The sequence below is a fragment of the Marmota marmota genome, unplaced genomic scaffold (assembly GCF_001458135.2).
Source record: "Marmota marmota marmota unplaced genomic scaffold, marMar, whole genome shotgun sequence".
Lineage (NCBI taxonomy): Eukaryota > Metazoa > Chordata > Mammalia > Rodentia > Sciuridae > Marmota > Marmota marmota.
In genome coordinates this window covers 801,080-827,308 of record NW_026000130.1, presented here as the reverse complement: position 1 = coordinate 827,308, position 26,229 = coordinate 801,080, and the positions used below count along the sequence as shown (strand labels likewise).

At 40.1% G+C, this 26,229-nt stretch overlaps 1 protein-coding gene across 6 annotated transcripts in view; it reads left to right on the top strand.

Moving 5' to 3' along the window:
* Ewsr1 (EWS RNA binding protein 1) overlaps positions 1-26,229 on the top strand; it is a 26,842-nt gene extending 613 nt beyond the window's left edge. The window contains exons 2-18 of one of the 6 annotated variants that reach the window (XM_048784930.1): positions 3,493-3,529; positions 3,662-3,713; positions 5,300-5,345; positions 5,765-5,782; positions 9,968-10,154; positions 12,433-12,600; positions 13,733-13,944; positions 15,292-15,472; positions 18,236-18,270; positions 18,805-18,837; positions 19,094-19,212; positions 22,913-23,042; positions 23,906-24,028; positions 24,730-24,892; positions 25,259-25,356; positions 25,628-25,880; positions 26,017-26,229. In XM_048784930.1, the coding sequence (XP_048640887.1) occupies positions 3,493-3,529; positions 3,662-3,713; positions 5,300-5,345; positions 5,765-5,782; positions 9,968-10,154; positions 12,433-12,600; positions 13,733-13,944; positions 15,292-15,472; positions 18,236-18,270; positions 18,805-18,837; positions 19,094-19,212; positions 22,913-23,042; positions 23,906-24,028; positions 24,730-24,892; positions 25,259-25,356; positions 25,628-25,880; positions 26,017-26,056 (1,895 nt within the window). In that variant the 3' untranslated portion in view covers positions 26,057-26,229. Of the gene's footprint in view, positions 1-3,492; positions 3,530-3,661; positions 3,714-5,296; positions 5,346-5,764; positions 5,783-9,967; positions 10,155-12,432; positions 12,601-13,732; positions 13,945-15,291; positions 15,473-18,232; positions 18,271-18,804; positions 18,838-19,093; positions 19,213-22,912; positions 23,043-23,905; positions 24,029-24,729; positions 24,893-25,258; positions 25,357-25,627; positions 25,881-26,016 lie in introns of all 6 variants that reach the window. The other 5 variants (XM_048784927.1, XM_048784928.1, XM_048784926.1 and 2 more) reach the window with 5 other exon arrangements.

Below are 26,229 nucleotides of genomic sequence, written 5' to 3'. Positions count from 1 at the left end.
GCCACGTGGGCGGGGCCTGCGGCCTCTGAGGCCCCGCGTGCGATGGGGGGTCCGCGGCCGCGCCTCGAGCCTGTCACCCCGAAAGAGGGGGGTAGGAGAAGCCGCGGGCCCGCTGCCCTCGTGACCCCCTCCGATTCCCAGGGAGGCGGCCCTATCTCCAGGGCGACTCTTTTCACGGAGAAACTCGGGGAAAAAAGCAAATAAACAAAAAAGGCTTCGCAATGTGAGCTGAGGGGCGCCGGCTTATGAGCGCGAGCCCCGTCATCCTTCGGGCCCGGTGAAGTGGGGCTGCCGAGCTGCCCGCCTGGGCGGCTTCAGCCCGAGCACGACTTCTGCCCCGTTGGCCTTCAGACGGAATGTCCCCTACCTTTGGAGGCCCCCAATTTGCTGCTCCCTTGAACTTACCAGTTTTTATAGTTTTGTGTTAACATTACCTCTTTTCCTCCCCCAAAAAGCAATTAAGTGGCTTCCCGGGGCCCCTTTTCAGCCAACGCCGAGGGAGATCGGTTGTATAATAAGGCCGGCCTGGATCGGGAGACCAGAATTTCTACCAGAAAGAAATTTCTGGCCTCTTTGATCCAAGAGGGACAAAAAAGCCCTAGCCGACCTTTGAATTATGCTTCAGCCATCGTTTTGCACGTTTTAATATTCGCCAAGCTTGTTTATTTCGTGAACTGATGCGGCGGGCGGGGGTGGGGGGGAGCAGCGCAGAGTGAACTTTAAAAGAAAGCCCGGGGTGAGAACTCTAGAATATGGATAGGGGGGTCTTAACTGCCCCGCAGCCTTCGCCTGCAGTTTGCAGCTTGTCGTTTTCTAATCCAGGGTTATTGGCTGTGTGGAGTGTTTTGCCTCTGGGGGTATTCATAAGCGGGCCGGATTCCAGGCCTTAGAGGAAGGGGGGAGCCGAATGAGAGGGAAGGAAAACTCTCAGTCCTTCAGAGTTTTACTTTGGAAAGACTTCAGCATCCAGCAGGTGAAGGACAATTTAAGAACTCTGCCCATCTGTCTGGTCAGGAAAAGGTAAATGTTGGCTTTTGGTGTCAGACTACCAGGAGTGTCCCCTAGAAGAGAGGACTCTGAGATACCATGTCCCAAGACATTCTGGTGGGAAATGATTTCCCCAATGCCTTTCCACCCTATTCCTGCCTCCCAAAGCCTGAGGGGGCCAAATGTGTACATTCAAGTTGCTGTATTGCTGAACATGCCTTTTTCCAGTATACTGTATTAGAGTTGCACGTGGTTTTCATGGCCACACCTGATTAAGCCCTTCTGGGCGACCTTTGGGGAATAACATAACTTATCTGCACCTTAGGTTCCTTTCCTGGAAAATGTGGGAGTATGTATGCTAGACCTTTTTTATGTAAGTTTGACCTTTGAAAAAAGTTTGTTGAGCCCTCCTGACCTTACAGCAAAAGCATTTCTGCCCAAAGTTGCCCCATGCTGACTTCAATGCCTTATGTAATCTGAAGCTCTAGATCTCTACATCTTGGGTAGTGACAGCCCTAATTCCACTATCTTGGGTAATGGTTAGGTGTTTTCCCCTCTCATTTATATAGGTAGTAAAGTACCTGCAGGGTATGTCCATTTCAGCAGGATTATAGTACAAAGCCTCTAACCACCATTTGCATGAAGAAATAGAAATTACCAGCATTCTGGGCCCTAATCCCCCACTTCAGCCCTTCTCCTTGGCCTATGCTGTGTTTTAGTTAAGTCTTCAATTGTGCATTTGGGGATTGGAAACAAACACAACTGGTTGTTGAATAATCTGATCAGTGTGTAACTGTAGCATTTTTGAGGCCATATGATGTTTGTGTGCTGTAAGGTTTTCATGAAACAACAAATTTACTCCCACCATACAGGAGACCCAAGTCTTCTGGTTTCCCACTAAACTGAGGTCATTAGCTGTTCCATATCAGCTTTGCCAATTTTATGCTTTATATAATTGCGCTTGTGTAGAAGTCTTGTAAGTATTGAACTATATGTCATTGATTTAAAATCATTTCTCCTATAGAAACATCAGTAAAATGTAGGTTGAAATATTTTGTTTTAGATGCTTCATTGGTATTTTGTGAATGCCATATGGAAGGAATGATTTACACTTAATTTTTATAGATTGTGTAAAGAATGTAACGTAGTGCTATTAAAAATGCTTTAAGATTATCTTGAACAGATCAGGGTTTTTTGGTTATAGATATCTTTGGGGCAGTTGATTTGGTAATGTTAATGATTCGGGGTTCTGTGTTCAGTGAGGAAGGAAAGTTAAGTGCAAAGAGGTAAACAAACCAACTTAAAGAGATGGATTCAGCAAAGAACTCTGAGGCCAAGAGATTGTGAGGCAGTCTTTGGATTTCATCAAGTGGGGTAGAATCCCTCCATGAAGAACTGACTTGTCAACTGTTGCTTTTGGATGAGGGACTACTTTCTGACTGGAAAAGAAAGGACCCTTTTTTCCCCTATCTTAATGGCAGTACTGTCTTCAAGCATTGAACAGGATGTGTATTCTTGTGGAGAGGAAAGAATTGGGCAGAATTTAAGATGATTACGTTAGCTGCCTTTAGGAGGAGAAAACACCTAAACTTATATAACTTTAATTCAGTAGTGCTATGAAAACTTAGCGGTTTTATTTGCTGTTTGCTGCAGAACCTCAGTGGCTGCAGTCCCTTTTGATGTTGTAAATTTGCTGTGGAAAGGAAAATTGTAGGAGTATTTATTTAGAAAGAAGAAAATTTGTGGATACTTTTTCATTTTTATTTTTTCCAAATCACTTTGGATTTTAGGAAATACAGTAGTGTTATCTAAAATCATATTGTTCCCTGGCGGATTAAATGCTTTCTCTTCTTTGACAATTTTCAAGATTCTACTTAACTTGACTGCACTAGGATTTATACTGTATCTAGCTTTTGAGTTACTATACTGATGTAGCCCTGATGCAGTTGGCAGACTCTTTTAAAACACTAGATTATAACACTAGATATAGTTTTCTGCCATTCCATTTCAGTGTCATTGTGCTAGGGAATTATGGTTGGTCTTGCTCACCAAAGCAAGATGTAGTGATAGAAAAACTAGTTTTTGAGGAGATGCAACTGCTAATCTAATCAGTTTGGTGTTAAACATTGTGATATTGTTGCATGTTTTCTTTCTTTATGAATGTAAAACATCTGATCCTCTATAACCTTAGAATGATCATGCATTTGAAATGATAGCCTGTGATTCAAGAGGGTTTATGGTCATGGGAACATGCAAAGGATCCTTGCCACATCAGCTGATCTTGATCTCCTAAGTTAGCACCATATTCAAACTTTCCGAGTTTAACTAACTTAGACTTAATTGGCTTGGTTGATGTTGAGAAATAAGAAGTACTCATTTGGACCTGTGTCAGTCCCCTCTAAATAGTTTAGGGTTCTTGGTACCTTGAATTCCTTGCACTTATTTTTTTCCCTTTCATCTTGTCTTTACTGACTTTATACTATTTTCTCTCATTGTTTCCTCTAGATTACAGTACCTACAGCCAAGCTGCAGCCCAGCAGGGGTAAGTCAGTTTTTTGTGATATTTTGTCTGTGATTAATGTTTTTAGAGTATGGAGCCTCCTATAATTGTAGAAGATATAGTAATGGAATAAGAACGTTCTATGTTCAGTTCTTGCATTTAATTCTTTTGCAGCTACAGTGCTTACACCGCCCAGCCAACTCAAGGATATGCACAGACCACCCAGGTAATTTTTGAGATAATTAAATGTAACTGCATCTCCAAGTAAAAAAGTTTTTCTTTCTTTTTTTAAGGGAACACTGCAAAGGACAGTTTCTTTTTTAAAAAAAATATATATATATATATATATTTTTTTTTTAATTTGTAGATGGACACAATATTTTTGTTTTATTTATTTTAATATATATGTATTTTTATAACTATTATTTTTTGTGTGGTGCTGAGGATTGAACCCAGTGCCTCACACATGCAAGGCAAGCGTTCAACCACTGAGCTACAACCCAGCCCTCCAGATAAAAAGTTTCTATTGGCCATTAAAACAGCAGCTAACAGATGTTTTTTAAAAATTAGGTAAAAGTAACATGAGAGCTGGGGTTGTAGCTCAGTGGTAGAGTGCTTGCCTTATGTGCATGAGACACTGGGTTCAATCCTTAGCACTGCATAAATAAATGTATTGTGTGCATCAGCGACTTAAATGTAACACAAAACAGCAATAGTAGAATTTTTTGTTTAATCATTAAAAATTCAGAAATTTTGAACTTCCTAAGTGGAGTACAAAGGGCTCCATTCTGCATCATAAATGAAACCATCCCAAAGTTGGGGTTTGGCTTTCAGTGACTTTCTAGATTTTGTCGTTTCTTAAGTTAGAGGTGCTGTCCCATGCTTGGTATGTTTACATTTTATGCTATGTTTGAATTTAATTATCATAGCAGTTCTGCAGAAGATGATGATAGGATCATTTGCAAATGAGAAAATTGTAGTGCATAGATTCTACATAACTTGCCGGTGATTACACTTTAAGTAGTGGGGTCAGCTCTAAAAGTCCTAGCTGCCAGTCTGAGGAGCTCTTGAGCTCTTTCCAGTACAAGTCTGTGTTTAAAAACTTCGAGGTTGAGCTAGGGATATATATAGTCAGTTGGTAGAGTGCTTGCCTTGCATGCACAAGGGCCTGGGTTCGATCCCCAGCACCAAAAAAATCCAAAAAACTTAAAAAGAGTTTTTTCAGTGTCCTGAGATCACCTCAAATTCTGAAATGGCCCATGTCATAAAATAGATAACTAATAACTGCCGTGTAGGAGAGGCAGAATGTAATGTCTCTGACGTATCTTACATAACTGGCCATTCAAACAGACCTACAATAAGGTCATGTTAATATCTGAAAGAACAACTCATTCCTTGCTGACTTAATATTATTGATGTACTAACCGTGAGAACATAGAGTGTTCTCATTCAGTGTCTTTGCAGTATTGTAATAGTTTTACTCTTTAGTCATGCTGAAATTCTGGTTTTCAGAATTGACAGATTTTAGCTTCATCTTGATTTCCTTTATCCATTCTGTTTTCCTAGCATTTGTTTCTAGTTACTAAAACTGCTACACTAAGTGCTGGCAATTACACACCCGTGCCCTCCCTTATTGCTCTTCCCTTAAGAGTATGTTGACCTCCTTTATAGTTAACTGGGGTTTTGCCTAATTATCAGGAAATTTTTTTGTTAACTATTAATAAACTAAGCAGACTAAAGTCTATCCAATTATTTATTGCTAAAATACAGGATTCATAAGTGAAGTTCTTTCATGCATTTTCTTTGGAGCAGGCATATGGGCAACAAAGCTATGGAACTTATGGACAGCCTCCCACTGGTAAGGCGTGCTTTGGGGAGTTTTTAGGATCATAATGGCTGGGCATTTGCAGAAACTTGTTACTCATATTCTTGAATATACATTCTGGTTCTTACATTGGTATCTGGGGATCTTTTATTCTAAGGAGGAGGGGGTTTTTTGTTTTTGTCCCTCCCCCCCTTCCTTAAATTCTCTTTGAGGGATATCTAAAAGAATGTGGGTGGGATGAATTTCAAGGGAGAAAAGAACTTTTGAACTTTGTACTCTGTATTGAATAATCTCAAAACAAAATGGAGACTATGTAAAATATAGTGCTAATGCTAATACTGAATAAGAATGAGCCTTGTGAAACTGAGTTGCTTAAAAATCAAACTGGTTTTCCCATCTGTTTGCTTCATCTGATAGTGTACCCTCTACTTTTTGTTTTGTGCTTTCCACAGTAGAAGGGACCAGTACAGGTTTGACTATCCTGCTCATTCTTGCATGGGAAATGCTTTCCATCTTGTCTAACCCTGTAATGTTAACCCTTTTAGGTGTTTCCATTTGTTTAACCCCAAGACTTTCTAACATCACACACAAAAAGGTGCTAATGAAAAAACTGCTTCAGGTGCCATTTGCAGATCCATGTCCTTTTTTTAATATAATTTTGGGAAAGGTTTTATTATTTAACATTTTTGTCAAGTCTTAATAATAGTTTATTCACCTTCCCAAAGGTATTTCAGATGATTACTCACCAGCTGATTTCCCCCATTCCCTGGGGAATAGATTGCATGATTAGATTTATTTAGAGGAGCAGATTGCCACCCTGCATGTATCATGTTTGTGTGTTGGTTTGTTTCTAGTCCAGACACATTGTTTTATTTCAAATGTTATGAATTATTTTAATCCATAGTATGTCTTAGATTTATATAATATATTCCATATAATAATAACCTAGGAAGCTAAAAAAATAAACTTAAGAATTAGAATAAATTATATCCTGTTACTGGGGTTGAGTAGAGTTTGTGATAGCTGGATGTGGTGCTACATACATTTAATCCCAGCAACACAGGAGGCTGAGGCAGGAGGATTTCAAGTTTGATACTAGCCTTGGCAACTTAGGGAGAACCTCTCTGACTCAAAAAGGGTGAGGGATGAAGCTCAGTAGTCAAGGTTCTATCAGGGGTCTGAGTTCTATTACCAACACCAAAAAAATAGTCTGTGGTAATTTTTTTCTACTTAGTGCTGTGTAATGTTTTAGGCTCTCTACTTCCATTTTTTTATTAGTATCATAAAAAGGATTTTGCTGGGTATGAAGGCACACACTGATAGTTCCAAAAACTAGAGAAATAAAGGCAGAAGGGTCACAAGTTCAAGCCCATCCTGAATAACTTAAGGGTTCAATCCCCAATACCTTTTTTTCTTATTTAAAAATTTAAAAACTAGCTGGGCATGGTGCATTGTGTAATCCCAGCGGCTCAGTAGGCTGAAGCAGGAAGACCACAGGTTCAAAGCCAGTTTCAGCAACTTGGTGGGCCCTGAGCAATTTAGCAAAACGCTGTCTCAAAATAAAAAGGGCTGGGGATATGACTCAGTGCTTTGGCACCACTGGTACACCAGAAAAAAATAAATTAAAAAGGAATACAAGGTTTTAATATAAGAAAGTGTTAAAAGATATAAAAATTATTTTTCACCTATCTTCAGTTGTCCAAATTATATATAGTCTAGTAAGAGGAAAAAATAACCTGTCATTTGCCTCATCAATTACCAGTGTCATGGACTGGGGTTGTGGTGCAGTGGTAATGCGCTTGCCTAGCATGCGTGAGGCACTGGGTTCGATTCTCAGTACCACATACAAATAAATAAAATAAAGGTCCATCAACAACTAAAATAAAGTACCAGTGTCGTGAGTTTGGTGGGAAGTTCATATAAACTTTCTATGGAAAGAGCTGAAAGTAAAATTGCATTTTTGATTTCTCTAAAGCAAAAAATTTTGAAATAATTTTACATATTTAGGCCGTAACATTTAAAAAAAAACATTGGCTTAGATCTAGGCTTTGGAATCCCTAAACCATTTTATAGGGAAAAGATAGAAGTTATTTATAGCAAAGTAGTAGTCTGCTACATTATTCAGAGCCATGCATTCACATTGTCAATGATTGGAAAAAATCCTGCAATGATTGTGGGTCCAAAAAGTGTAGGATGTTCTAATATAGAAGCCAGTGACTGACAACCCAGAGATTTGCATTTAGTAGTAAGAAGGAATGTTTATGTAGACTTTGTAGTCTGTAAGGTACCCTTTCCTTTGCACATAAAAGTCATTGGATAATTATTGGAGGGGATGTGTAAAGATACATCATCCTATGGTTTTTCCAAATTAAGCTTCTCAAGAAAGGGACTGTATATGCATCTCAGTTACTTGATTCATATAGAATTCTCGAACTGATTTTTACGTTCAGGTTAAACAAATATTTGGGTTGGTTTGTGTAAATGTTTCTTCCTATATTTTTACATCAAGTCATTAGAACATAGTTGATGTGTTGTCTTTTTTGCTGTTGGTCTTTTTTGTTGTCATTGAATCATTTTGCTCTGATGAGCTTTGGCTATTTTGCTTGGCTGCTTGTGAGTACTACAGATTAATTCTTTAAAATCATTGATTAACTCAGTGACTAATATTTAGCACTACAAGGCTCTGTTGCTGCATAGTTTTGTGACATAGTTATGCCCTGATCAATTTTAGGTTTTTTTGTTTGTTTGTTTGTTTGTTTTAACTTTTCTTGTGAATCTTATAGATGGCTATCATTAAGTAAGGGGAAATCTGTAAGAGTATAGGGTAGATGGAATTAGATTCTAGTAAATTTTGAATACATGAATGCTTTGTATTTTTACTCTTTTTGGACTCTTGCAAAGATTTGCCCCGCCCCTGCTCCAGTACCGAGGATCAGCCTAGAGCCTCACATGCTAGGCACATGATCTGCCGTTGAGCCACATCCCAGCCCCATGCAAAGAGCTTTAAAATGAAACAGGCAGGGATGGGGGTATAGCTCAGTGCTAGAGTACTTGCCTGGCACACACAAGGCCCTGAGTTTTACATGCCCAGCACTACAAAAACAAAACAAAGTTCAGATGAACACATCAGCTTTAAAAACGTCTATTGTTTGGGGATGTTTTATGAAGTATACTTTCATATACATTTCATCCATTGCTTTTTACAAGGAAGTTACTGTACATAATTTCAGAGTTTCTGTAAATATTTGGGATAGGCAAGAAAGTATTATGCTTTGTGCTACAAGAAGTGACACTCATGCAAAAAGAAATTGAGGGGCTGGGGATGTAGCTCATTGGTAGAGTTCTTGCCTAAGCATGTGTGAAGGTCTGGATTAAATCCCTAGCAACACACACACACACACACACACACATACACACTAAATAAGTGGTAGTTGATAATTGTTTTTGGCTAGTACATTGTGTGTTTGTAAAGACACTTTATTCCATGTATAGTTTAAGGCCCTAAATGTTAACTAAAATGAGCAGTCAGTTCAAGATTGGTTTTAAATATTGAAACTTTAAAAGGACTGGGGATGTGGCTCAGTGGTAAAGCACCCTAGGTTCAGGGCTGGGGATATAGTTCAGTTGATAGAATGTTTGCCTGCATGCAAAAGGCCCTGGATTCAATCCTTAGCACCTCCAAAAAGAAAAAGAAAAAAAACACCCTAGGTTCCAAACACCCCGCGCCCCTGAAAAAAAATGATTTATCCAAAAAGTTAAATAGGATAATCTGTTAGGCAAACATAATGTGTAGTATGATCTTTATTCCTCAGACCATTTCTACTCAATGCTGATAATTGTTTTTTAGTTCTTTCTTACCTGAAACATAAATGGCAGTTCTTTCTTCCACTAAAAATTAAACACATTCTCTAGAATTTCCAGTTTCCTTAAATGAAATGAATAGTCCATGATGCAGTGTTGGGACTGAAAGAAAGTAGTTAAGTAAATTCCTAAATTACTGTTTTAAGTACTTAAACAAGTACCTGGATCATTGTTTTGTAGCTATTTTAAATTGCCATGTTACTTGCCATTTATCTCCATTTCTGGGAGACTGTATTTCCTGCTTGAGGGATTTTTGAGGTACTTAAATTCGTTAGTTAAAAGGAAGCTTGCTGGGCTGGGGTTATGGCTCAAGCAGTAGAGTACTTGCCTAGCATGTGTGGGGCACAGGGTTAGCTCCTCAGCACCACATAAAAATAAAGATATTGTGTCCACCTAAAACAAAAAAAAAATACTAATTTTTTTTAAAGGAAGTTTGCTAGCAAAATCAGCACTGAATCAGCAAAAAGCAGACTTCTCTCATGTCTAAAGTGTTCAAGAGGGGACAGAAGAAAGCCTGTTCTGTTATCAGTTTTTCCAAAGCATATTCTTTTCTCCCCTTATTAGATTGTGTTTTAAAAAGCAAATGAGATGAAAGTTTTTTACTTTACTAAGAACTGGGTACTTTCAGAGAACATAAGCTTCAAATATTGGTCTGTTGCTAATCTTGCTTCAGGGTAATATATAAAGAGATGTGATGGTTTAAAGTGGGTGGTTTACAGATTTTCTCTTTATAAATATCTAGGCAGATCTCTGGGGAGGCCAGAAAAATCTGACCTAGCTCTCCTTTGTTCTAGGTTATACTACCCCAACTGCCCCCCAGGCATACAGCCAGCCTGTCCAGGGGTACGGCACTGGTGCTTATGACACCACCACCGCTACCGTCACCACCACCCAGGCCTCCTATGCAGCCCAGTCTGCATATGGGACTCAGCCTGCTTACCCTGGCTATGGGCAACAGCCAGCAGCCACTGCACCTGCAAGGTAAGGTACACTCACGTGTTTGCTATCTCTTGAGATGCATCAGCCTCAGGTTTGAGAGGGAAAGCAACTGTACACTTACAGATTCTGTGACTTAGTTCCTTTTTAATGATTATTACACATTTAAGTGTTGTGGGGGTTTTTTGTTTGTTTGTTTTTGTTTTTTTAAGTAGTGGGTGGACACAATGGGGGGTCGAACCCAGTGCCTCTCACATGCTTAGCAAGCACTGAGCCACAACCCTGGCCTGATTGTGTTCTTAATAGTCATTCTAGTAACTAGTGTGCTAGAACACAGCACAAAGGTATTCTCCACTTAGAAGTGAAATGGCACTAAGGGCCAAAATGAGAAATGTCATTCAGTAGACTGTCTGGTTTCAGAACATACTTTTGGAGATAGGAGGAGGGTATTATTTTTACTTTGCTAAACCCAGAAAAAAATGTGTATTTTCCTTTACAACTGAACTGCCAATAGAATTGTATTTTTGATACCTTTATCTTTGGGTTTTATGACCCTTTTGATGGGTAAAAGTTTTCCCTTTGGGGAAAAATGTAGGTCGTGATAGGGAGATTAGTATCCTATGAGTCAAGAAATAGTTCTATGATCCAGTTATTAGTAAAGGACATACCCATATCTGGGAATTCAGACATTAACTGTCTCCACTTAAGCAGTTGATATGATTTTTTTTCTCTGCATTATGTAGACTCTTGATAACATAAGCAAATATAATTTCTCCCCAGCTGTGAGAGAATATTAAATCCAACAAAGCTCACACCCCATGATTGGATAATGTGTGTATTATTATTTAACAGGAGATTTCAGCTCTTTGCTTTAGACAGTGCACTTAGGTGACTTCTGGATACAGTATTGAATGAACACTAATTTAGATTTGAATGGAGAATTTTTTTTTAAGAGAATAAATCTTGTAACTTGTACCCTAGACTTTTTGTCTGTTGTAGAGGTAAGAAATTAGCTCTAACAAACACTTATAAAATTACTTCTAAAATGCATTGTGAGTAATCAGAGCCATTAGGTAGTTTACACTTGCTAGACAGCCTGTGAAGTGACTACTTTAAACTAACCAGCTGATTCCTAGAAGGGCCTATTTTGGTCAACCTAGTCATTTCAGAGTTTTTATCAAATGTGCAAAGTCCCATTTGATGCTTTTGATGTAACAGTATATCCAAGCCACAGCTGGAGGGTATTATACATGAATTGGTTTTTGATAAGTCATTCTTTCTGGTTCCTCTTTTTCTTGGGTTTTCAGTCCTTATCACTTTAAAGCAACTGTCTGCCTCTCTCTCGATCAATGACATTTACTCCCTTTTCCACTGGAAAGAGGGAGCCTGTGACACATTTCAGCTTGGTGGAGAAACTGGTCTCTGGTCTGCCTGCTGATTCTTTGGGCTTTGCTTAAAATAGCTCTAGTTCACTTCGTGGCAGCCTTGGTGTAAACTGTTAGAGTTAAGAGGTAATAGAGGGGCTGGGGATGTGGCTCAAGCGGTAGTGCGCTCGCCTGGCATGCGTGCGGCCCGGGTTCGATCCTCAGCACCACATACAAACAAAGATGTTGTGTCCACCGAGAACTAAAACAATAAATATTAAAAAGTTTTTAAAAAAAAAAGAGGTAATAGAAAACCCTGGTTGTTGTTTTTTTGTTTTGTTTTGTTTTTTTGTTTGTTTTTTTGGAATAAAGGTTGGTTTTCACCATTTATCAGGGGCACTTCCCATTTCCTCTGTGAGCACAAGGAGGTAGGTGGGGTTGTATTCACTTCCCTGCCTTACTGATCTTGATCTTTCTTTCCATTATGGAGACTTTGAGGCAGGATTAGATTAATTTATGGCAGCCCAAGTTAGGAAATTATTTTTCTAGTCTGTTCTTAATAAATGAGAAACATAAACTTGGAGATTTTCCAAATTTATAATGCCATGAACTTGGGTTATATTAAAATATATTGTTTCCAACAGTTCATTATAAGAAAAAAGTTGTTTTCTTCCTTGGTAAACCACATCCCCTCCTAGATCACTTAAATTGGCCACAATATTTGAACCTGCCTTTTATGGCTGTTAGTGTAGAGTGAATGGGGCAGTTGCTATGTCTTCTATATGATGAATTCTCACTCTTAGTGTCGTCATCAAGCAGACATAATCGGAGCAACACTGGGTTTGATGTAATTTACTATTCCTGAGTTCAATCCTAACTTTGCATAATTTTCATAGATTTGTAGGATTCTTACCTGTGTGACTGAGGAACAAATTCTTTTTTTCTCTCTCTCCTTTTAGACCACAGGATGGTAACAAGCCCGCTGAGACTAGTCAACCTCAGTCTAGCACAGGGGGTTATAACCAGCCCAGCCTAGGATACGGACAGAGTAACTACAGTTATCCCCAGGTTCCTGGGAGCTACCCCATGCAGCCAGTTACCGCGCCTCCATCCTATCCTCCTACCAGGTCAGTCTCTTTCTTGTGGTCAGTGACTTAGTGGAATAACAAGTTTTTGTTTTTGTTTAACACCCCCCCCCCCCAAGTTGTAGACTGGCTTGCTTTGGCTTCCTCAGGTAAAGTTTGTTGTCTTAACTCTCCCAGTGGTAACTCTGAACATAATTAGTTATAGTCAAGCCTCAGACCTCGCTTCTCATAGCATTGCCTGGCAACTAATAATATTTTCTCTAAATACAGATAAAAATCTCTCGGTTCTCCCCTTTAATTTTGCTCTTTTAGTTAATTCTCAGAAGGATGAGAAGCAGAAATAATATGAAGCCATCTTTTCCAGTAGGTAAAGTGCAGGACATTATAAAAGAAACTTCACCTTAATCATTTTATAGTTTCAATTGTCTGTTGCAAGATTGTATCTTTGGTTAGTTTTCTTGCCTGAGATTATCATATTGATTTAATACAATTAGAATGATCTTTCACACAGTGCCTTCATTTAGAAGATTATTTATTCATCTTTTTTTTTAACTGATGCCCAGATTTCATACACAACATGAAAGGCTGAAATTGTAAGAAGAGAACAGTTTTGAATACTCTCCAAGGGAAAGCTACCATTTTAGAGTGATACACACCCTCTTTCATACGTACATACATACATACATGCATGCATTTACCCTCTACCACCAAACAGCCTGGTCTTTTCAAAGGATCATTTTCATCACTTGAGAATGGTTGGAGGCAGTTTTGAAATTAACTCTTCCTACTTTCCTCAGCACGTTTTTCACTGAGTCAAATCTTTCCTTAGTGCACATGTACATATTCTTCCATTAATATAGAAGCAGCTGAATTCTCAAATTTGCCTTGAATATCATTGAATGTAACTGTTGTTTTAAATGGGAGTGGAGGATCCAAGAGGAGACTCTTAAAGATGTACGGATGAATTGTTAAAATAATTATTATCCCCTTCCCATTTAAAGCTTTATTCTAGGTACAAAAAATATTTCCATTTTAAATTCATACTGTTGAAATTTAGAAAATGACTGCATTTTTAAGGATGTCTGTGACACCTGGGATTGTCTCATTCAGGGCCTGGGGAAGTAATAAGACTTTTTCCTAAAACTTCTGTTTTTGTTTTTTGTTTTTCTTTCAGCTATTCCTCTACACAGCCGACTAGTTATGATCAGAGCAGTTACTCTCAGCAGAACACCTATGGGCAACCGAGCAGCTATGGACAGCAGAGTAGCTATGGTCAACAAAGCAGCTATGGGCAGCAGCCTCCCACTAGTTACCCCCCCCAGACTGGATCCTACAGCCAGGCTCCAAGTCAATATAGCCAACAGAGCAGCAGCTACGGGCAGCAGAGTGAGTTGCTAAAGAGAGAAAAATAAGAATGATTTGTGCTTGGAGTTTCTGAACACAGGAAATATTCTTTACCTTTTTTTTTTTTTTTTTTTTTTTTAACTTTTGGAATCCAGGATGCAGCTTTAGGGCATAACATTCCTGCAGACTGCTTAGATAGCCCAATAAAAAATTCAGGTTTTTTTTTTTTTTTTTCCAACTTAAATGTTCTTAATGGGTTACAAAAAGAAACCAAGCATGGTGATTTGTACAGTCTTGTAATCCCACCGTCTCTGGAGAATGATGCAGGAGGATCACAAATTCAAAGGCAGCCTCAGCAACTTATACACTATCTCGAAAAATAAAAAGGGCTGGGGAGGGATGTGGATCAGTGCTTAAGTGCCTATGGGTTCAAATCTAGTACCAAAGAAAAGAAAAGATACTTTAATAGACTAGAAAAACTATTGTAGACTGTTAATCCTGCTCTTTGGGCAGGTTATATTCCGTGAGTGAAGCTAGCATTCCTTATGACCTCCTGAGTCATTAGGAAACAGTAGCCAGGCACAGTAACATATGTCTATAATCCCAGTGACTGCCACAACAGAGGACGGTCACAAATTCCAGGCCAGCCTGGACAGTTCAGTAAGACCCTCTCTTGAAATAATAAAAATAATTAAAAGGGCTAGTATGTCGCTTAATGGTGGAGCACCCCTGGGTTCCGTCCCCATTATTGTAAAGTTTTTAAAAAATCCAAAATTAAAAAAAATAATAAGGAACAAATTTGTACCTGAATTACTGTTCTTTGTCAATGGGCATATTTTGCTGTGGCAGTGTGGCAGTGATTAGTGCTATTTAATAGAACCCAGCCCTTGGCAGCATACTCAAACCCTAAGAAACCTGATTTCTTTTTGTTTTTGGAGTATAAACAAGCTGCTTTTGGGGATGTGGCTCAAGTGGTAGCACGCTTGCCTAGCATGCGTGTGGCCCTGGGTTCGATTCTCAGCACCACATAAAAATAAAATAAAAGATATTGTGTCTACCTAAAAAACTAAAAAATATTTTTTTTAAAAAGCTGCTTTTGGAGACATCTCAGGTTATAGAACCCTATAAACCATATTTTGTCTAGAGAGCTTTTTTTCTGGTTTAGAAGTGTATTATTCTAGGTTTAACTATATGAAGTTATTTCAGCCTTGATGAACCAGTAGTTTTATTTAAAAGAGCCTACTGATTAGAGGCACTTTATCATGGTGTAAAGAAGATGTGCTTTGATTAGCGCTTTGCAGTTTAAAGTTCTGTGATTCCAGGAGAAAGTATGTCAGGCAGTGGTGTAAATACTTGACCAATTGCTTACAGATGTGACTCTTTCCTCAGGTTCATTCCGACAGGACCACCCCAGTAGCATGGGTGTTTATGGGCAGGAGTCTGGAGGATTTTCCGGACCAGGAGAGAACCGGAGCATGAGTGGCCCTGATAACCGGGGCAGGGGAAGAGGGGGATTTGATCGTGGAGGCATGAGCAGAGGTGGGCGGGGAGGAGGACGCGGTGGAATGGGGTAAGAGCAAACCTTTTCTCCTTTTACCTAATTTTGTTTCATCCATAGGATTTTCAGTGGAAAGAAGGGACTGAAAGACATAAGAAATTTATTCTGCATTTCCATGGACAATCTGTTGAGCTCAAGCCATCTTCTAAAACATGGAAATGTCATCATTGTGGCATATATTAAGTGGCAGTTTGCTTTTTTCCCTGCCAGTATACTTTGTTGGGTTGGGGAGAACAAAGAATGGTTTTGAAACCAGAGCTTTCAGTTCCCTTCATGGTTTCCAGGGGTGAAAAGCCTCTGTGGGTAATAGATTTGGGATGGAACACACACAACCCTTCTAACAACCCTAAGTTTTTAACTAATGCCTCTGAGTGGTTGTCTTGAAATACCTGGTGTATATACTGCAGAAAAGGAATGCAGCTGTTTTTCACAATGTTTGCCCCTAAGTTCTATTTGTGCTCAGAATTGTTGAACATGATGATGAAGGTCTTGGTCCCATAACTTGAACTGTGGCCTGAGGTGCACCTGAAACAGTTTAGTTGGAACACACAAAAAAAAATCCAGTAACTTTTTTTTCAGAGTAATGTATTTAAGTATAGATTCTCTCCCCATTGGAGATTTTTAAAGTCTAAATCGGTTTGACCATTTTGATTGATGGCACAATCTGGTTTAGAAAACTTTGTTTAGATGAATAACATGACCCTGCTACCTCTGCCTGCCCTTCCCCTCCCTTCTCCCATCCCCTCTTCCCTTTCTGGTGTCTGTACTTGATGAAGGTGAGGTATAATGTTGGTGGTTAACATGATCAGAAGGTTTAGTTCTGTGTGTGTTCTGTCCCTATATAAACGAGTTTTTTAAAAAAAAGTTATGCAGAATGTATTAAGTATAAACTGGATTTGGTGCCAATGTTAAGGAAAAAGTAAACAGCATATGATTTTGTAAAAAATAGATTACAAAATTAAATAGATAAAATTGTTATCTTTGAATTTCAAATCTCTTTACTACCAGAGGTAGTTAATATCGTTTTGTGTATTCTGCATAACTTTAAAAATAGTCTTCAGTGAAATCTTTATTGGAAGAAAGTCATTTTATAACATGAAAAAATTCGTGAGTAATTGGATATTAAAGTAAAATCAGCCTTCCAATTTGGAGAATATTACATTATAAAGGTTTCACTTCTTTATGGATGTTTTAAAATAGACATAGACACTTGAAATTACTATCATCACGTCTCAAATCACCTAGAATTCTTAGTATTTTTCAATTTCAAAAGCAATTTCAAATTTATTCATTGTAATACTCCAGAAGTAATGATTCTACTGATTTTGCTAGACTACTTACTGTTGTAGGGAGCCCCTCTTTGTGGATAAGAAGTCTCTCCTGGAGTCATAGACCATGGCCTTCCCCGTAGGTTGACCAACAGACTGTGAAACAGTCTGATGGATCCTGTGGGGACAGGACAGGGGTGTTTTCCCCTTCCCCCTTTTTTATTGTGGTGTGGTGATGGTTTTCAGTGTCTTCTGCAGGTAAGGCACTCAATGTTGTTAACATGCCCTTTTTCATTGCCTCAGTATTTTGATATTTTCATTGGCTGTTAAACGTGGAAACTTTTTAACATGCTTTGTCGCATTTATATGCTACAGGTTACAAAGTGAGAGCCTTGTATACACTTCAATACTTAAAAAGTACCCGTACTCAGTACTCAGCCGGCAGCATAATGAAAAGTGGGACTAGACACGGTGTCCATATGGAGAGGAAAAATATACATAGAATATTTTTAACAAAATGTATTCATTGTATAAATGGAATCCTTCTGTAACTTTGGTAACTGCATACTTGTTGTTTGGTAATGAACCAGAGGAGGTATAATACTCTAGAATTGTGTAACATTAAAGTGTAAACTTTTGTGTTAAAGAGAGAGAACATTTTATGGTGTGTACTTTTAAAAAGGAAACAAAGCTGCATGCAACAGCTTGAAATTGTATATTCAGGTATTAAAGGTGCAATACTGGTTAGAAAAAACTCAGGGTCTCCCACTGGGGAGCTGCCTTTATTTAACCAAAAAAGCTGAATTCATATTCTTCCTTCCCTCTTTAGAATATGTAATTTTATACTGCCGTAGTTGTTATTATTATTATAAACCAGTATGTCTATAAAGTTGCACCCCCAGTCCATGAGCCTTGGTATTTGTTGTAAATTCTCCTTTCACAGCAATTGTTATATCCACTAATGCCCTGAACTGTATGGCTTTATGCTGAAGATTGGCTGGATGGCGTCCTCTGATGTGTGTTGTAGGCATTTAATGTGGTTGTCTCCTGCTTTATTATATTGTGACTTGTTAGGAAGCCCAGGGCTCTCCTCTGGGAGAGGTTGAGGGTGCACCTTTATGAACATGGAAAGGTTCATCACAGCAGTTGCCTCCGCTTGTTCCTCCTCTGTACACCAAGCTCTCCTGTTTTTTCAGCTAATGGGGGTGGGTGTTTGGGATTTAGTTTTTTTCCCCCCCAATTTGCCAAGTATTGCACTATTAATACCAGCCCCCGAAATGAAAGGAACCAACCACACTGGTGTGTACAATCAGACAAGCAAGGTTGTATATTAAGGAAGTTTGAGCAAGCTGCCCTGAAGAAAGGCATAGTGACAAGATGAGAGAGATGCATTGTATGGAGATGTGTTTAGCCAGTGCCCTTCTTCCCCACGAGCCCCCCCAAGGCTCAGAGCGGTACTGGCTTTTAAAGGGAAAGGCCTTCATTTCTTCGTTTATCCCCCCAGCAGCGCTGGAGAGCGAGGTGGCTTCAATAAGCCTGGTGGTAAGTTTTTGAGTATTACCATGGATAGTGTTTAAAAAAAATACAGTCAGTTTTTAGAAAACTATAATTTTTTATTACTTTCCTAAGTGGTTTAAAAATGATCTATGCAAAAGAGACTAATGGGTACTGCCGGCATTGTCTTAGGGGTAATAAGGTTAAACTATGGTTACAAAACAAAGGGTTACTTGAAGTATTGAGCAACTGCTTCTGTAATATGGGGGAGAATACAGTTTTTAAATTTGGTTTATTTGGAGGAAAATTTTTGACTTAAATTTAACACTTATTTGGCACATAAGGATTGAGAGTGTATTTGGTTAATGGTTTAGAAGCAAACCAGCAAAGAAAAAAGCAAACCCTAGCAAACCTTTCACCAATGTTAAAGAGGCACTGCTCCATTTTAGCAGTGCGGGTCATTTTGAATTTAATGGATCCCCATCAAATGGTGGTGTAGTAGATAGCTATGTGTGTTTGTAAGGTTTATAGCTTGCAAGACGTGCACTAATAATATATTATATGATCTTTCCTGATTGGCAGGACCCATGGATGAAGGACCAGATCTTGATCTAGGTAACTTTGAATTCTTAAACTTTGTTGTGCTTTTATAAGGGAATGAATGGCAAAAAAGTACATGCCTATGTGAGTTAGAGTTCCTCAGCCCAGTAGATCAGTATGCTTTCAATGATGTCAAGGTAGATTGGAGCTTCCTTTATAGTGTTCATCTGCTCATGACTGTCTTAAAATCCATGGCATTCTTATTAGTGTTAGTTGACAGTTCTATGATGAAACAAGACAGTAGCTCTCTCTGTTTTGTTCTCTCTGAAAGGCCCTCCAGTAGATCCTGATGAAGACTCTGACAACAGTGCAGTTTATGTGCAAGGATTAAATGACAATGTGACTCTTGATGATCTGGCAGATTTCTTTAAGCAGTGTGGGGTTGTTAAGGTAAGTAAAGCATTATAATTTTAGGTGATCTGACAGAAATTGACATCACAGGACACATAAAATTGAACTGAAATTGAGAGTTGTTCCTGAAATTCCCTGACTTTTCTGGATGTGTTGTGGTTTGCTCCTTAAGATGCCCCCCTCCCAATTGGGTGTGGTGTCACACACCTTATAATGCCAGCTACTTGTGAGGCTGAGGCAAGAGGATCACAAGTTCAAGATCATTCTGGGCAACTTAAATGAGACCATGTCTTAAGACAAAGTGGTCCTGGCCTATAGCTGAGTGGTAAAGTACTTGCCTAGGGTAGGCTGGGCCCTGGGTTCAATCCCCATTTTTAATCCCTTCCCCAGCCATTTTTTCCTAGGAAAGAAATGCCAAACACAGTTAACATATTTGATAACTTCAGGTCATTTTTATAATCATCAGTTAGTTGTGGGTTGTTGTTTTGGGTTTTATTTTGGTACCAGGGATTGAACCGGGGTACTTAACCACTGAACCAGCTACATCCCCAGCCCTTTTTATTTTTCTTTTTGAGACAGGGTCTTACAAGTTATTGGGGCTGGCTTTGAACCCTGCCTCAATGGACAAACAAATAAGAACACTTGGAGTTTACATTTAGTGGGGAATTTATAGTAAAAATAGATTTGTGTGCTGAGCACACACCTGTAATTTTGGCACTTAGGCTGAGGCGGGAGAATCACAAGTTTTGAAGCTAGCTCAAGCAACTTAATGAGACTCTTGTTTCAAAAAGGGTGAGATAATGGCAGAGGGCCTGTTATTCCCTCCCCCCCCAAAAAAAAGGGAGGAAAAAAAAGATTAATGAACATTAGATGGTGAAATGTTATGCGGAAAGAAAATAAATAAAAGAACGGCAGGGATTAAAAAATGAGAAATAGAACCTTCTAACTTGTAATGGGGCTATATTTCATCATAGTGGAGGGCAGGGCTCCTGGGGCAGAAGTTCAAGGGAGCTGGTGTGGCTAGGTTTTGGTCAACTACTATGGGGCTTTAGTGAGATGGGGGGGGGGAATTTTAGGGGTGTTAGGTCAGTATCTAAAAGGTTTGGAAATTCTGTGTTCTCATAAGTATATCACATGGCCTTTGAAGTACAAACAAATTTTACATTTTTTGAAAGATGGCTGGGTTATTTCTATGTTACAGACACTGCTTCAGTAGGCATTCTTTTTTTAGTTGTTGATGTACCTTCATTTTATTCATTTATATGCAGTGCTGAGAATCGAACCCATGTCTCCTGGTACCCAGTGCCTGTGTTTTTTGCTGTTATATGTGCAGTTGATTCTTTGTTTGTTTTTGTGATACTATGGATTAAACCCAGGGCCTTGTGCGTGTAAGGCAGGCACTCTACCAACTGAGCTATATCCCCAGCCCCAATTATTTTTATTCTTAATAGCTGTATAAAGTCACAGGAAATAGTGAATGATGAGCAATGGTTTATGAGTCATAGATTTATGTATACACATTTCTGGTTATAATCTGAAATTATAAAATGAACTTGCCTGTTAAATTGTGTTATTTTAAATTTTACAAGAGAAAATGAAATCCAGAAGTGACTTGCCTGAGGCTGTCCTGCCATTCCCACCCCCTGTTCTGGTCATTTATTTAGAGAATTGAAACTTGATTTTAGAGTTACAAATTAATTTTTTTGCGTAGGCAGGTTTACACATAACATTCACCACAAATAATGAAGATTGACTCTACCTGGGCGAGGAAGGGCTGGTTCTTAAGGTGTGCATGTCTCTAGTTTCACCCGATAACTGTATTGTTGACCAACTTCTTTAGAATCTGGCTGGCATTTCATAATCACATTCACCTCATCCTCACAACTGGGAACCCCCTGACTTGCTGATCTGGTGTGAGAAGGTGGTTTTAATTCCTTTCTCCTTGACTACTAGTAAGATTGTTCTAATTGGATATCCTCTCTTGGAAATACGTATGTCTCCCGCTCAGTTTTCATTGAGTTGCTTATCTCTGACTTACAGGAATTGTTTGACTGCTAATCCTTGTCTGTTCAAAATCTCCCAGTTTTGTTTTTTTCCCCTCTATTTTTGCAACACTAGGGTTGAACCCAGGACCTCGTGTACTTGTTGTATTTGCAAGTACTTTACTTCTGAAGTACAGCCTCAGCTGGCCCTTATTTTCTTTTGATGAATAAAAGTTTTAATGTAGTCAAACTTACCTGTCTTTTCCTTAGTAGTTAATGCTTTCCATGTCACCTAGAATGTTTACTTATGCATGTTTCTATGCATTTTGTGTACTTTGGTCAGTTTCTGTGATTTGATTTTTTTTTTTGGTACTGGGGATTGAACTCAAGGGTACTCAACCTCGGAGCCACATCCCCAGCCCTATTTTGTATAGAGACAGGGTCTCACTGAATTGCTTAGCGCCTCACAGTTGCTGAGGCTGGCTTTGAACTCGTGATCCTCCTGCCTCTGCCTCATGAGCCACTGGGATTGCAGGTGTGCGCCACCATGCCTACCTGTTTTACTGTTCTTAACTCCTTTCCTTTCTTTTCTGTATAAACTTTTGAATCCGTTCATGAATCTTTAAATTTAAAAACCTCAATTGAATGTCAACTGAATCTAAGACAAATTTGAAGAGAATGACATTTTCTGATTATTAGAGCTGTAAAAAAAAAATGCAGTTATTTTTTTTCCTACGTTTCTTCATACACTTGTGATCCAGAAACTGATTTTCATTTCCCTTTTGTTTTTGCCAGTATTTTGCCTAATTTGTATCTTGTCCTTTTTAAAAAAAAAAAAAAACCATATTGGTTTATCTATGCTATTATAATGCTGCCCCCCTTTTTGCGTCTTATAAATGGATAGATGTCAAGTACTACCGTATGTGTAAGCAGACATGTAGATTAGCCTTCGATTGTGTGCATATTTAATGAACAAAATACACACAGGAAGACATTTTTGTACAGTGTGGCTCCTGAATTCAAACTAACTACATATAGTGCTCAGCTGAAGAATAAGTCATGTACTCTGGCCTTGTCAGGAATCCATGTAGCACATTCATATCCTACACTTAAGGATGTAAGGATTGTTTTTTGTTTAGGGGAGGGGTATTGTGTAGAGCTGAGGATTGAACCCAGAGTCTCCCTCATGCTGTATCAGTGAACTGCAATCCAGCCTCAAGGGTCTTAGGTGATGTTTGAAAACCTGACTTGACTCCTGAGGGATGACTGTAGTGATTAGATTCCTGTTAGGGCATAGAATTTGTTGAGGCTTATGGTCTAGTTTGGTTTTTATGATAAACACACTGAGGCAGGGAACATGGAAGTACCTGTTTATTTTAGATGATTAGGAAATAGTCCTTTGTTTTTTACCAAGGATTGAGCCCAGGGGCACTTAACCACTGAGTCACATCCAGCCCCCCCCCCCCTTTTTTTTTTTTTAGAGAGAGGGTCTTGTTGAGATGCAGAGGCTGGCTTTGAATTTAAGATCCTTCTGCCTTAGCCTCCCTAGCTGGTGGGATTACAAGCCTGTATCCCCATACTAACTATCAATTATAATTATAATAATTCAGAGATACTCTGTCCTAGTAGATATGTGTCTTCCTGGAAAATAACTTGCTTTTGGAAGACTGAGGTACTTTTTCTGAATTTCACATGAACTTTTCCCTCCAAGATTAGTATGTTATAGTCACATTCTAACTGTGCTATTTTATGTGTAGATGAATAAGAGAACTGGGCAACCCATGATCCACATCTACCTGGACAAGGAAACAGGAAAGCCCAAAGGTGATGCCACAGTGTCCTATGAAGACCCGCCAACTGCCAAGGCTGCTGTGGAGTGGTTTGATGGTAGGATGTGCTCACTGGCATTCTGAACTGTTCACTCACACACATATGTACAGTCTTAGATGTTGCATGTGTTGGTTGGTAGGGATAAAGGGGTCTTGCTGATGTTAAACATCATTATCTGAGGTTTTGAGGACAACAAAGGTACTCTTCCTCTGTATGACTGTAGGACATAGCAAGAGGGAAAAACTTGAGCCATCTGAGCATGTATGCCTCCCAACTTTATGAGGGCCCAGCCCCTGATCTTGGGTTGGGATGTTCCTTTATTTTTAGGCACTATCATTAAAAATCCAAATTATATCTAAGCAGATATTATCAGAAGATACAGAAAACCCTTCAAAAAACAAACATCTTAAGGTCTGGGAGGCGTGTAACTCAGTGGCAGAATACTAGTTTTAACATACAGGAGGCCTTGGATTTCATCCCTAACACCACCAAAAAAGCAAAGAAACACCTTAGCCAGTGTACATTTGTGTGTGTGTTTAAATAAGGCCTTGACATTGCATCAGTACTGAGATTTCATTTCAGATGAAACATCTTGAAAGTATCAAAGTCCTGGCTCTTTTCTCTTGGCTATTATCACTGCTTCTCACCCAATGTTGTATAACAATCCCAGCCCATATTCCTCCTCCTAGTTTTCTATTCAGGATAGAGAGGTTTCTAAGTATCTTTAAGAGACATTTTTTTGGCCTCATCAGTAAAATCTGGGAGGTCACAGGAGAGGCAGTCTTGATGCTTCTGGGAATGGCCAAATTTGGCAAGTGATAGGTTGAAGGAAAAGGAATAGAAACTAGCTTTTTCTAGTCCTTAGGAGAGGAAAGAGTTGGAGTTTTGTGGTCACTGATATCCTGTCAATCTTTTTCCAGGAAAAGATTTTCAAGGAAGCAAACTAAAAGTCACTCTTGCTCGAAAGAAGCCTCCCATGAACAGCATGCGGGGTGGCATGCCACCTCGTGAGGGCAGAGGGATGCCACCACCGCTCCGTGGAGGTATTTACTGGACACTTTTCTCTGAGCTACTTTTCTTTTCCTGTAAACATTTCTCATTAGCTGGGCACAGTGGCACTCGTCTATGATCTCAGCTTGTTGGGAGGCTGAGGCAGGAGGATCACTGAGTTCAAATTCTGTGTCAGCAACTTACGCTCTAAGCAAATTAAAAGGACTGGGGCCAGTGTGGCAGTGCACACCTGTAATCCCATCAACTCAGGCTGTGAGACAGGATGGCAAGTTTGAGACCAGCCTCATCAACCTACTCCCTGTCTCAAAACAGGTTGGGGATGTGGCTCAGTGGTTAAGTACCCCTGGGTTCAGTCCCTAGTACCAAAAAAAAAAAAAAGATTTCCGTTATACTTTTTGCCCCTGATGGGGGGAAGATGAAGTAATAAAAGGGTGTATAGAATCAATACTAGATTGCTGAGAGCTAATGGTAAATGTAGATATGGGTTGATTGGTTAGGGAGGCTAGAAGCCCTGCAGAGCCTTAACTGCCTGAGTTTCAGCTCTACCATTTATTCCGCTTTGGTTTTATCGTCCCACAAGATTATTTTGGGAGATCAGTGAAATAACGCATGTGGAAAGGCTCTGGTGGTTGTGAGGATGAAGCTGTGGTGTCTACACTAGGCCCTTGGACTGTAGAAGAATTTGTGCTCCCTGTAGCAAAGCCGGTCTTCATGAGGCTATTTCTTGTTGCAGGTCCAGGTGGCCCAGGAGGTCCTGGGGGACCCATGGGTCGCATGGGAGGCCGTGGAGGAGATAGAGGAGGTTTTCCCCCAAGAGGGCCGCGGGGTTCCCGAGGGAATCCCTCTGGAGGAGGAAACGTCCAGCACCGAGCTGGGGACTGGCAATGTCCCAATCCGTATGTACTTCTCTTGGCAAACTGATACCCTACTAGTCATATCATCCCTGCCTCGCCCCATTCCCAGTCTGGGACAGGACTGCTGGATTCTCTTTACCTAGAGAAACTTAATGATGAACTTGATGACTGTCATGGATGCGGGACTGGTCATCCACTCCCTGCCTGCTCCCACTGGTTCTGTGGGTGTGCTGCTACCTGAGGTTTTGACGCTCGAGGCACTCTTCTGTAGACAGATCCTCTTAAAGCTTTGTGCCCCCGGGACCCTGTGGTTGTGGAAGTGCAGTGTGTGCCTGCTTAAGTGTGGCCTCTGCTCGTTCAGCTTCTTGGTTCATTTGGTGATTTCTGCTCTGGTGTGACTTTGTGCAGGGGTTGTGGAAACCAGAACTTCGCCTGGAGAACAGAATGCAACCAGTGTAAGGCCCCGAAGCCTGAGGGCTTTCTCCCACCACCCTTCCCACCCCCGGGTAGGTACAGGTTTCCTGAGCATCCCCTCAGCTTCCTGGTGCTAACCTTCTATTGTTGACTTTAGTGGGCTTGGTAAACTACCTGTGCCCACTGTAAAGGACCTTCAGTTATAGTTGTGTTCTCATTTCTAAATGTCACCCAGATGTTGGGACTGGGTCTGGGTCAAGTTTCTGCTTTCTTCAGAGAAGAGGAAACAGATCCTTCTACAGCATCTCTGCAGAGCTTCTTTCTCAACTCCCTGACTGTGTCTCCACCCTTTCCTCACCTTAGGTGGTGACCGTGGAAGAGGTGGCCCTGGTGGCATGCGGGGAGGAAGAGGTGGCCTCATGGACCGCGGCGGTCCTGGAGGAATGTTCAGAGGTGGCCGTGGTGGAGACAGGGGTGGCTTCCGTGGTGGCCGTGGCATGGACCGAGGTGGCTTTGGCGGAGGAAGACGAGGTGGTCCAGGGGGTCCCCCTGGACCTTTAATGGAGCAGATGGGAGGAAGAAGAGGTGGACGTGGAGGACCTGGAAAAATGGATAAGTATGTGGTGGGGGAGAGCTGGACTGGAGCTCGTCCACGTGGCACCAGTCTGGGGATGAGTCGCAGGGCACCATGGGCTGCTGTCAGGCTGCTGAGCCTTCTCTCTCCTAACCAGAGGGCCCTCTTTGCCTTGCAGAGGCGAGCACCGTCAGGAACGCAGAGATCGGCCCTACTAGACACAGACCCCGCAGAGCTGCATTGACTACCAGATTTATTTTTTAAACCAGAAAATGTTTTAAATTTATAATTCCATATTTATAATGTTGGCCACAACATTATGATTATTCCTTGTCTGTACTTTAGTATTTTTCACCATTTGTGAAGAAACATTAAAACAAGTTAAATGGTA